Raw genomic sequence first — 12,853 nt, 5'->3', positions numbered from 1 at the left:
TGCTCTGTGTGCTGTCGATATTGCATTTGTGCGCGTGAGCTTCGAGTGCTAATGGCGAGTGATGATGATAAAGTTTTTCCAAATGGCTTATGTATACGAGAGATATACAGGCAGAGAGAGAGAGAAAGAGAGAGAGGAAAAGCTTGCAGCTCGCGCTAACATGTTTTTCGAGTTTTACCCCCAAAAACTCGCATATCCCATATGCGATACATGGAAACGCACAGATAACTGCTTCGATCAAGTTTGTGCACGAGATATACATTACGTACTAGTTCGCTAGCAAAAGATTATTTTTGTTCCAGAGTTGGAAAATACTTTTAGATGAAATTATATTTGAAAATTGAAGGTAAAAAGACTGATTAATATTTTTACATAAATGATAAGCATTTATTTTAATGAAGGCAAACAAATAATGATTTAATACTATACCTAAATTTTAATTTGAGAGATCTTAATTGAAATTTTTCAAAAATATCATGAAGAATATAAGTTTATTATAATTAGAGCCAGAATTCAACGCTAGATGGTGACTACCATTATTTTTAAAACTACAAGTGGTATAGGAGAATCAATAAATATACCGTTATAAATAAGTATGTAGATTTAGTTGATCTTTTAATTTTAGTTGACCAATAATTGACGTTTTTGTAATTTGTATATTGCCTTTGCTGTTTTTCGAAGCTGAAGTGAATCGATGATTTTTCACAATTTTAAGTGGATATGTAGAAAACATCGGTAGCTCTTTGTCAAATACAATTATCTATGAACAATTACATAGTACCTATGAAATTTTTAAACGCCGAAATAGATTTTTGGAAATCAATAACATTTTTGGTAATGAATGCGATGTAATCCGACTCATTTTTAAGTTTAATAAATTCAAATTTATATATTCAATTTAATTAATGTTGCACATTTAAAATTTATAAGAAATATGAAAGTAGTTGCATGAAAATTAATGTAAAAGTGAAGGAAATGTTACATGAATCGACTTTTACTAAATTTAAACAATTTTATACCGAATTTAATGTAATTCCTGAAAAAATCTTTGACTCAATTCAAATGACGTTAATTTTAATGGTTTCACACGAAATCAAATTGAAATTATCTATATAGAGGTAAGGGAACGTCTTCCTCATTTACAAAAATGTTAACTGTGTGTATAATGTAGTGCTAACTGTGTATATAATGCTTTTCTTCAACGATATGTACACACCTTTTTTTTTTGTGATCTGACATCGAAAAATATATCGATGCAGATCGTGCACTTATAGTATACATTTTACACAAGCAGCATCAGTAGAAAGAACACAATTTGCGTGCTTTGCTCGTGCACATGTTATTTCATCTTATATTATAGATATAGGTATTTCGTCGCTCACGCGCGCGTCAACGAGATCTTCGCCGAGAGGTTTTTTTCCGTATTTGTGCATACACGTACACAAACAAGATGTCGAGAGAGTAACAACGACGACGACGACGACGACGACGACGACGATGCCGCATAAAATAGTTTGATACGGTATTAAGCTCAGAGCCGCGTAACGTTGAAGTTTTTAAGCGCGTTACACGGCTTACGAGCATATGCAGAAAAGCTCGATCGAGAGTGAGAGAGCTGAGAGAGAGACGACAGACGAGCGTGTATGCATGGAAACTTTTTCTTTAACACCATCGACTCCTTTATTTTACATGGAAAATAATGAAAAAACTCCTTAGAAAGAAATGAAGAAAAATAAAAATAATATATCGTACTCTGATATATACCACCACGACGCGACGACCTATTATTGTATAAAAAAAAAGTTGAAGTCACTTGGAAAAGAACACACGTCGTGCGCGTATACGCGCGTTATACGAGCGTCTAATATACACACGCGCACGCACACAAACACACACACACACCAGCAGAGACATCGCCGCCTTGCAAAAGCTCCTCTGCGCTGATGCATATCAAAAACGCTGTAATGAAATTGACCTCGTTCGGCTCTCGCGCGGCGCGCACATGGTCTATCGGCCCGAAGGATAGGTCCTTATTTTCCTTTATCTCACTCTTTATCGCTTTCTCTTTTCTCTTTCCTATCGATAAACTTCGCGCATTTCGTTTTGATATTACTACGGCGTGCGAGTGATAACGTTTTCTCCTCCTTTTTTTTTTATTTTTTATATGCGTCTTTAGCGAGAATCGAATTTTCAAATCTTATTTACTCACGAAAGTTCGAGCGTGTAGCATCGGAAATACAGTTACGAGCTTATTGCGTTATCTACACCTGCCATACGAATTTCGCCTACAACGCATATATGCACACGCGTACAGTGACGAATTCAAGGTCGCAGACAGAGCTACTACTACTGTATGACCTCGATGTGTCGTTGAAATTTCATTTTATTGAAAAACATCACGACGCAAAAAGGATTACAATATACATGCTGCAGCAGCCTCGATTTTTTTCCTCCCAAAATGTCAATTTGCCACGACGAGAGGAGACTTTTAAAGCGTCCGGGCGGCAATCGATTTATTTCGTTTTGGGTCGGGACGCGACGATGCAACACGCGTGTGCCTTCAATTTTTCATGCACCCAAAACAAAAAAAAAAAAAAAAACAAAAAATAAACGAATGTGACTAGAAATAGAATTACAATCAAAACTGTAATTTGAACAGATGGTTTTTTTTGGGAAGACAGAGTTAAAAAAACAGCGAAATGCTTCTAAATCCTCTATAACAAGTTTTCTTTGTAAGGAAATTATGGTTAAATCCCAGCACATGAGGCGAAATTAGATTAGTGAATTCAATTTTCAAAACTCATCGTATAATTATAATTTTTAATGTATCAAACATTTTAAAGAAAAAAAGGAAACATCTCCCTACAAGCTAAAATAAACTTTAATTGAAAATAAGTTTTATAATTTTTAATGATCAAATAGAACCTTTCGCTTTGCAATTATTGCAATTATCTTTGAACTTAAACAAATATTTTTACTTTGCCACTTGCAGATTTAAAAATGATGATACGTGCCATCTAGTGGTGGATTCCTACAGTAATATTGTTGTATTTAAATTGAAGACTAGTCTCAATTTTTTTAAACAATATATTTGTCATTTTTAACTCATTTTAATGCAGCTTAATGTTTTTAACTCAATTGTAATAAAAAATTGCTAATAACATCCCAATAAATGGTTATACATGTAAAACGTTTAACAGCTGATCAAGAAAAAATGTTGAAATTATCATCCTACCATACCCTTAATTTTTATCTACCCTTTATTTTATTTTCATTTATTTAGATTATCCATAAAAATAATTAAATGGTTGCCGGTTTAGTTACTTAAGCAAAATCCTTTGATTTAGGTATACAGCCACTTTTTTCATTCAAAAAAGGCTCGAATATTTTAATAAATTTGAGGGGTATTGCTTATTAAAGAGCCAATTTTAATGATGCCAGTAGAAAAAAACGTCACAGCTTTTTTCATTTGACAGAGAATCGGCCATATATAATGCACAAAAATAAGAGTTGAATTGTTAATAAATTCAGAGCCGGAGAATTTATACGCGATAACAAAGCGAAATTCATTCGATATTATTGAAGTCGAATTGCCCTCGCAGGGTCATGGATAAACATTTTTTTTTCTTTCATTCGCAGCTCTCTATCAGCACGCGGCGCTCATTAAACTTATTCAATATATGATAAACATATTATGCTACACATTTCTCATGACCCGTGCGCACACGAGCGATCTTGAAGTATTATTAGAAAAAAAAGGTGGTTTCTTTTTTCCCCTCCTCTCGAAGCGATGCATCGAAACAGTTTGCCAACGCACACACACGGGCGCACATAATGAGTTCAATTCCAAGACACAAGTGCGCTCACACATGCAAGCTCGGAAACGTCGCGCGCGCGCGCGGGAGGGGAAAACGATTAACGAGCTCGGTGCAAAAATCCAATTAGTCTTAGCGATGTGTATGGAGGCTAAATTACCCGACCGGGCGGTAAGCCAAGTTCCTCTGCTGCTGCTAGCAGCACGCGAGAAGGATGGGTCTTACACGAAACGCCAGAGAGTCTTACAAACATCGCGCGTCCTGCACTCTAATTCGCATCGACGATTTGCTAAGGTCACTGGGTTGAGACATTACTTTGCCTTTAATGCTGTCGGTTTTATAAGTTAAATCGGCTCGTTATTGTGTGCAAAGTTTATAAGGATATCAATTTTAACTTAAAATGTCTTTTTTAATTTGACGAATGGCACAATAAAAAATATATCTTGTTAAAGAATAAATTATGATAATTAATGCATTATCAATTTAGATTCATCATAGACATTAATGCAGTAATATAAGAAAAAGATAGGCCGACAATCTGCAATTCATAAAAATGCGAATTAGTAATTCATTTGGGAAGTGGTGCACTGAAAACAACACTGCATCACACAGAATTTTATGAAATTTTATAAACGAGGTGCAGCACTCTGTGTGCTGATGTGTTTTTTTATCCGAGGGTTCATTCTCACTTTTCCACTCGTTTCAAAATTTAAAGGATGAGTCGGACCTATTTTCACACAGCTAGGGTTGAGGGTTCTCATCATCATTATTTGCAGCAATTTTCTTGTTTTAACTGAATACTTATACCATCCGTTGAAATAACTATTTGATACGAAAATGTTACTTACTAATAAGTTCCAATTTAATGAGGAGAAAAATTAGTCACCACTTATTGCAGATATCATTACTTGAATTATATATTCTCTGAGACGGATAACTTCCAATAAATAAAAACTGCATAGTCATAATGTACGCGAAACCCATATTTATTGCGAAATTTATATCGCTTCCGAATCGAATAACCATCTAAGCAAAAACGTAAACAGTGAATTTTTTTCTTATGTATCAGTAAGTTAATTAACTAGCTTGAAAAAAACAATTGAAGTTTACCAAACAACCAGTTATGCTGCTGCCGACAATCACAATAAATATTCCAACGAAAAAAAGACCCTTGGACACATTATTCATGGATTCAACGGTACTGAAAATGAAGAAGGTTTTATTGTAGAAGAAAATTGATGTGTTAAATGAAAAATGTTCATTTTCCATAGCTCAACTTTATACAAAATTGATGTAGCCTGACTAGATTAGAGATATTGTTGTAAACGTCTATGTTATCTTGTTCTTTCAAGATATCACTCTGTTTATAAGAATCGAATATTTTCTGTAATTGGAATCTGATTTAAGGTTGACAATTTTGATTCAAGTTTTCCCTACTTTTTATTATTACCCTATGTAATCAAATTTTCCTATTGCCAAATAACATGGATTTATGTACATGCAACTTAAAGTTGCTATCACTATTTGCATTATTAATATTACCACCATAACATAACCAAAAAGACAATAGAAATATTTGTCCTCGTTAATGAAAAATTCAAAATTTATAGCCATCTTCCTCGGATAGGTTTGATTTCCCGGTAAAAATTTATTTGCTGCCAATGGACCTAAAACTGGACCTGCTACGTATGAGGTGTAACTCACGCAAATAAGAACTGTGGAAAAAATGTATAGTATAATTATTTTTTTAACACTGCGTGCGCGAAACACGGGCTTTCTAACCTTAAATCGTCAGAAAACCCTAGTTTCTCGCAAGCAGAGTTAAAAAATATCGTTTGCAACTAGTCCGCGAGGAAGTTGACTCACCCAGGAGTCTTTGCACCCTCGCTACGCTCGGGTGAAAACAACTCCTGGATGAGTCAACTGCTTCGCGCACTTGTTACAAAATATACTATTTTGGAAATTATTTGTATTATTTGAGTCTACCAGTTGCTATATTATTTATGAAATTCGATGTATCAATTTATTTCTGTAAAAACTCTTGCTCTTCCGAACTGGATTGAACCCAATGAGTTACGATAGTCTCGCACATATTTTTTACCTTGATAAATATTATAAAAAAATATGTAAAATTGACAATTAGATACAGCAAATCTCATGACATTGATTACCATTGCAGAACCTCTTTTGTCAAATGTAAACAAATGAATGGCGTATACAATAAAAGAAAATGTAATAAAGTGTAGAAAACCTTCACCAATAGTATTGATATCTAATTGGTCCATGTTGATTTCCTCTATTAAACGAATCAACTGCAAATATTTTAATTCATACCTTTAAGGTTTAATATTAACTATACATTTAGGGTACTTTACCCAGCGATTGACCGCTTTCAATCAGTAAAAGGCCATATCGTCGACCCAGCGCAAGAACCATCTTAATAAATTCGAGAGGCAAAAACGTGTCTCAGCCCTCTGTTAAAAAGATAGAGCTAAGACACGTTTTTGCCTTTCGAATTTATTAAGACGGTTTTTGCGATGGGGCTAAGATATATTCATTTTGAATTTACAAGTTTTTATATAATAATCGGACATGACAAAAAATATGCAGCGTTTGCTAATAAATTCAATAACCCACACAAATCCATTTTTAATTATTTTGCATAGAATATTTTGCAAGGCGGTCTTTCACTGGGTAGGTTATCTTACGATAGAAATACCGTTATGATTTTATCAATTTAGTTCATATATTACCGTGCCTAGCAGCAGTGATAAGCAAAGTGAAAAGGTTAATACTGCCATTTTGAATCTTTTTTTCTCTATCGTATAAGGCCACATAAATGAAGCTTTCATGAAAAATACTAGCAGTGGAAATTTGTCTACTGCAAACTTTTCGATATATGACTCACTAATTTCAATTTTGCGGTCTGGTTCTTTTGTTTTGAAATTATTTGCCGAATTAAGTGGGACATAATTCTACATGATTTTCTCATAAAAAGGATACAAATAAAGTAAGAAATGAGGTACAATACATTTGGTAAACGCTTTAAGAACTAATGCATATAATTTATTTGAAAAAAAAGTTCCCTAGAATTACTTGAAGTTTATTTATAATTTAAGCTTCATACTTTGAAATTCATGTAATGTTATTTTATACAATATTTATTAGAGAAATCCACAGTGAGTGCATATAGAAATGTAAATAAGTCATACATCACTAATTGAGCATATTGTACAAAAATATTTTATTTCGGATCATAATTCATGTACCTAGCTCATATTTTACCTGAAAATTTCCAGAAAAAGTCATTTACAATACATTAGATTAACCACCTAAAATAATAAAATCATTTATTAATGTAAACTCCTCAGGGAATTCTGTATTATCGCTTATAATGAAATATATTTTTTCGTTGATAAGTTCATTGCGGTCTCACATTGCATCTACTAAAATTTTTTAGCACAGTTTACGAAAAATTAGTGGTAAATTCAACGTTTTTCATTATCTAACTTTCATAATTAAATTTAACTTAAAAATTTGTACCTTACATTTATTTTCAGAAAATATGTATGAAAGTTTTACGAAAAGTTGATTAAAAATGTATATTCAGTTTTGTATACGAATCAAGTAAAAATTGTTTACTTTTGTCTTTGTTCTAAAAATGTTGAACGTAAATTTTTTTCACGTGAAGAGAAGGTCGCACACAAAACACTAGAGAGTTTTAAAAACATCGCACACTTAAATTGGTTAACGATTTGTAAATTGACTGGATTTATATACTACTTTGTATTAATTGTCCGGTTTCATAAATTAAATCTTTTGGTTTAATTGAGTCAATTTTAAAGGTATATCAATATTGTGAAAAATGTTTTTGATACAACCTCAAATAACAATTTATTTTCTTGTTCTTGGCTATTTTTTTATTCCAATTATGTTACAAATATACAGCGCTTTTTATTTCACCTAAAAATAAGAAATTCATTGTTTACTCATTTTTGTATGTAGAGCAGTTTTCAATCATTTTAAATACTTTACCACTAGATGGCAAGTATCATCATCTGTAAATCTGAAAGTATTAATTTGTAAGAGTCAAATTACGGTATACAAGGTGGGGAATAAATATGGAAACCCCTGGAAATCTCAATCAATCAGTGGGAGAAAAAAAAAACAAAAAACTCATATCCGACATATTTTTTCACGGGGAATCCAATGGTGACCTTGGATTTCACCTTCAACATAACCTCTAAGCTACAGCAAACCTAAAATTGATTTTTTAAATGGAAATTTCCATTTTTTATTGCAGATTTGAAAAGAGCGGAAAATTTTTTTGAATTATGTATTTTGTTTTTTTTTTTCAAGGCCATTTTACGGGCTTCTCAGAGTCAAATAAAGCTCCCCTTTAACCGAATATTAAGTTCAGCTAAAGAGTTAATTTACAAACTGTGGAGCCCTTAAAATGAACTTGAAAAAAAAAAGAAAATACATATTGGAACGTAAATTTTTCCGCAATTCGTCGTTGAATCAGGTAGGTGACGTGTGATGCATAAAAATGCGAGTTTTCAAATTTTTAACTTGATCGAGTACCCAGTTTGTGCGCTGAAAGGGCTAGTTTTGGGCATTAATTAAGGTTCATCATCGATATCAATGCAGTAATATAAGAAAAAGATAGTCGGACAACCTGCAATTTTTAATGAAGTGAGTTGGTAATTTATTTAGAAAGGAGTATTTATGATGAAACCTCATTAAATATTTTACCTTTCCACTTGATTCAAAATTAAGAGGATGGGTGGGACCTATTTTCACGCAGCTGGGAGTGAGAGCTCTCATCATCATCACTTGAAGAAGTTTTCTTGTTTTCACTGAGTACTTATACCATTCGGTGGAATAACTATTGACCATGCGAACGTGATGTATTTGTATGTTTCAATTTACTGAAGATGAAAAATAGCGAACCAGCTAAGTAGATGCGATAATTACCACTTATTGTAGATATCGAGACTAGATGTATAAATTCTTTGAGACGGATAACTTCCTATAAATAAAAACTGCATAGCCATTAAGTAAGCGAAGCCCATGTTTATCGCAAAATTAACATCGTTTCGAAATTGAATGACCATCTACGAAATAATGTAGACAATCCATCGTTAATTGTTTGCACATCTTACGTTATTCATTAGGTATGAAAATCGACTTGAAATTTACCAAACAACCGGTAATGCTGCTGCCGATGATCACCCCGAATATTCCCATGAAAAACAGATCACTGGCCACGTTATCCATGGCTTCGACGTAACTGAAAATAAATAAATCTTTGTTCTAAAATATTAACAAAAATACTATTTACAATAACTCAACTGTAAACAAAGTTGATGGAGCTTGACTAAATTAGAGATACTGTTGTAAACGTTAATTTTACGTTGTTTCTTCAAGATAACGCTTTGTTCAAAAGAGTCCGATATTTGCTCTAACTTGAATCTGATTCAAGAACAACAATTTTGAATGCAAATACGAATAAAATATACTTGAAATTAATTTGGCCTTTTCAATATTACCCTAGGTAATCAAATTTTCCTATCGCTAAGTAACATGGACATATGTACATGCAGTTCAAAGTTGCTATTACTATTTGCATTATTAACACCACCACCATCTCATAAGTAAAAAGACAATTGAAATATTTGTTCTCGTCGATAAAAAATTCAAAATTTATTGCCATCTTTCTTGGATACGTTTGATTTCCTGGGAAAAATTTTTTTGCTGCCAATGGACCCAAAACTGGACCTGCTACGTATGAGTTATAACTTACGCAGATAAGAGCTTTGAAAAAAAGTTCTGCGTTATTACTTTTTTTTTTGACCATTTTTTTGTACTATTAAAATATACCAGTCGCTATACTAGCTATCAAATTTGATGTATCTACATATTTCTGTAAAAAATCTTTCTCCTCGGAACTGGATTGAATCCAATGAGTTGCAAGAGTCACGCACATATTTTGTACCTCGATGAATTAAATAAATAATTATGTAAATTTTACAACTTTATTTAGTACATTTTTCAATATTTTCTTCACCATTGCAGAACCTCGTTTGTCAAAAATGAACCAATGAATGGCATAGACAATGAAAGAAAATGTTATGAAATGTAGAAAACCTTCGGCAACGATATTGATATTCAATTTATCTTTGTTGATTTCCTCTAATAAACGAATCGTCTGTAAATATTTTAATTCATACCTTTAGGTTTCAATATAAATCATAGATTTATAAAAAAAATATTTTCATGTTTTTCAAAATTATAGAATAGTTATTTATGTTACAAGTGCCCAAAATGCGTTTTTGGGCACGAGTGTGCGGAAAAGGACACGAATGCCGGCTATGCCGGCACGAGTGGATGTTTTTTCCGCACACTGTGCGCAAAAAGCTGGGCACGCGTTGCATACAAAATTTTATGCAATAGGAGACGAAAAATACTTTCATTTAAATGAGGCGTTTTACCGCACACCCGTGTCCAAAATGAGGCATTTTACCGCACACAAGTGTCCAAAAACGCTTTTTGCGCACTAAAAAATGTGCGAAAATAGTATATTTTGTAACAAGTGCGCGAAGCAGTTGACTCACCCAGGAGTCGTTTTCACCCGAGCGTAGCGAGGGTGCAAAGACTCCTGGGTGAGTCAACTTCCTCGCGGACTAGTTGCAAACGATATTTTTTAGCTCTGCTTGCGAGAAACTAGGGTTTTCTGACGCTTTAAGGTTAGAAAGCCCGTGTTTCGCGCACGCAGTGTTAAAAAAGACATTTTTCGTCATACTATTGCATAAAAAATATTACCGTCCCAAAAAGAAGTGATACGCAAAGTAAGATGGATAAAACTGCCAATTTAATTTTTTTCGTGTAAGGCTACATGAATGATAATTTCATGAGGATTACCATCATGGGAAATCTTTCTACCGCACACTTTTCGATATCTGACTCACTAATTGTTTTGAATTTATCTGACGATTTAATTGGGTCGTAATTCAACATGTTCAATAAATTCAGTCTACGTGTAAAGAACTTATGCGTAGTTTATTTGTAATAAAAAAAATTCAAATATGAGGAGTATATTATATAGCTTTGAATTTTTTATACGAATCGTAGTATAAAAGTTACCTTTTTGTGCCTTAAATATTCAAAAGAGGGGTTTATAGTATTACTCTAAGTTGATTTATAATTAAAGATATACTAGTCCAAATGCATGTAATGGTATTTTATACATTATTTATTTGAGGCATTCAGTATATGAAAATATAGCTAAATAATACGTATCTAAGCGAGCATTTATTGGACAAAGAAAAATAACATACATCGAATTTCCTTGGCTTACAACTTCGTAAAAGTCCATGATATTATTTTAAAAAAATATTTTAGTCAATGTTTAGACTCGCGATCCATTGTGCTTCTCCAACCGCTATGTTAGCTGTACAATATTTTATACACTGTTAGCGATAAAATATATAATATACTTAACTAGTTTTTCGGGATACCTAAGTAGCCCAGTTGAAATAAAACATGTACTCGTTACATTGAAGACTTCAAACCCCCCCGGTCGAAGATATCCTTACTAAAAGTGAATATAGAATTAAATCTCAACAAGGAATTTTAAATTCGCGGAGCTCGTTTGTGTTCTCGTCGGTGCAGGCAACGCGTGGGCCGCGGCCGAGAGAGAGATCCAAAGTGTCGCTATTGCCGTGACCTAATGCTATCTGTACAGTGTTTAGAACTACACAGTATCACTGCTAACGCGTCGATCAATGTCGACTTCGATTGCATATACTTTTACGCTCGCTGAAGTATAAGTCACTTGCTGCTACGAGTTTAGAATAGCTTCGCGAAGTAGCACTTTGCTTTTTTCGGCCACGGCTGTGAAGGATACATCTCGTAGGCACAATGTCACGACGATCAAATCATTTCACTGCTTCAAACAATGTCGCTCGCATCTCATTAAGTAAAGTATTTAATTTTGGTTCATAATTAAGTATTAGCTAACGTTATTGGTGAAATCATTTTACGATTCATTGTCAATATCGAGAATCAAAATGAAATGTGACTTTACATTGGTAGCAGTGCTAAATATTTCATGGGTAGTTTGATCAACGAAAAATTTTCTTAGACATATACACAATAATGCAAAAGTTTAATTTTTTTTTGAACTGTAATAACCCTCTTTTATAAATTGGCCTTATAATTTTACCAGTTTTTTTTTTCAAATCAATGACAATCTTTGAATCATATAAAATTGTGCATATTACCATCTTTACTTTATTATTTAAGTGCACGGCATTTATTTTGGGTAATAAATATTTGCATTGACTTTAGTATAGCCAGTATTACCATTTGAGTTCTTTGGTATAAGAGTAATATGCACCTTTTGCTTTATAACTCCAGGTTAAATCCCTCCATAAAATTTTTGCTCATTAAACTTTGGTTTATTTGAGTGGATTCCAGCTCGAGACTTCAACTATGGCAGACCAATCAAATGATAGAGATGCTAAAAATGAAGGCTTACCTACTGATCCTAGTGGAAATACTAGAGGAAAGCAACCTTTTAAAGGTAATGCAAAGAACTCTAGTACGAAGCAGGATGCCAACAGACAGCGTCAGGACGAACACCGTATAAAGAAAGGAAAGGAGACAATGGCCAAACTGGAGCAACATCTGTTTCGCAAGCATGGCTTAGAGCCAAAGATGTTTTCGAACGTTAAGAACCTTGCTCTGACTTATACAAATATTTGGATTTTGTCACTTGCATTTTTACAGATAAAGGTACTCGCCATCTAACGGTGGATGCTTAAACTGATATTACCTTAAACTGCCAAGTGGTGTCGAAAACTGATCTAATTATTTTAAAACAATTTAATCGTCATTCTCAGGTCATTTAAAATGGATTTAATATTTGTTACATAATTAAGTATATCAGAAAAATTAATCAAATCGCAATACATTTAAATATATTTATGTTTTGATCATTTATTTTGAGCCTTTCTACCAAGGTACGGATGAAA

At 33.2% G+C, this 12,853-nt stretch overlaps 1 protein-coding gene across 1 annotated transcript; it reads right to left on the bottom strand.

Moving 5' to 3' along the window:
* Positions 1-8,392: 8,392 nt before the first annotated feature.
* LOC106657042 (odorant receptor 30a-like) lies at positions 8,393-8,876 on the bottom strand. Its single transcript, XM_014378288.1, has 3 exons — positions 8,793-8,876; positions 8,571-8,703; positions 8,393-8,493 (listed from the first exon to the last, which is right to left on the bottom strand). Exons 1-3 carry the CDS (start codon positions 8,870-8,872, stop codon positions 8,434-8,436), a joined length of 273 nt encoding a protein of 90 aa, XP_014233774.1. The 5' UTR covers positions 8,873-8,876; the 3' UTR covers positions 8,393-8,433.
* Between the last annotated feature and the right edge of the window lie 3,977 nt (positions 8,877-12,853).

This window comes from Trichogramma pretiosum, unplaced genomic scaffold (assembly GCF_000599845.2).
Source record: "Trichogramma pretiosum strain Unisexual culture from Peru unplaced genomic scaffold, Tpre_2.0 scaffold14, whole genome shotgun sequence".
Classification (NCBI taxonomy): Eukaryota; Metazoa; Arthropoda; class Insecta; order Hymenoptera; family Trichogrammatidae; genus Trichogramma; species Trichogramma pretiosum.
The sequence above is the reverse complement of the archived record's forward strand: the minus strand, read 5'-3'. Positions and strand labels throughout refer to the sequence as shown.

What these genes read in the sequence shown, in the direction of transcription:
- LOC106657042 (XM_014378288.1), bottom strand. Translation starts at nt 8,872, where the DNA reads ATGGCTATGCAGTTTTTATTTATAGGAAGTTATCCGTCTCAAAGAATT. An exon ending in CTCGATATCTACAATAAGTG is followed by an intron (nt 8,704 to 8,792) that starts GTAATTATCGCA and finishes CATGGTCAATAG; the next exon opens with TTATTCCACCGAATGGTATA. An exon ending in ATTTTGAATCAAGTGGAAAG is followed by an intron (nt 8,494 to 8,570) that starts GTAAAATATTTA and finishes TAAAAATTGCAG; the next exon opens with GTTGTCCGACTATCTTTTTC.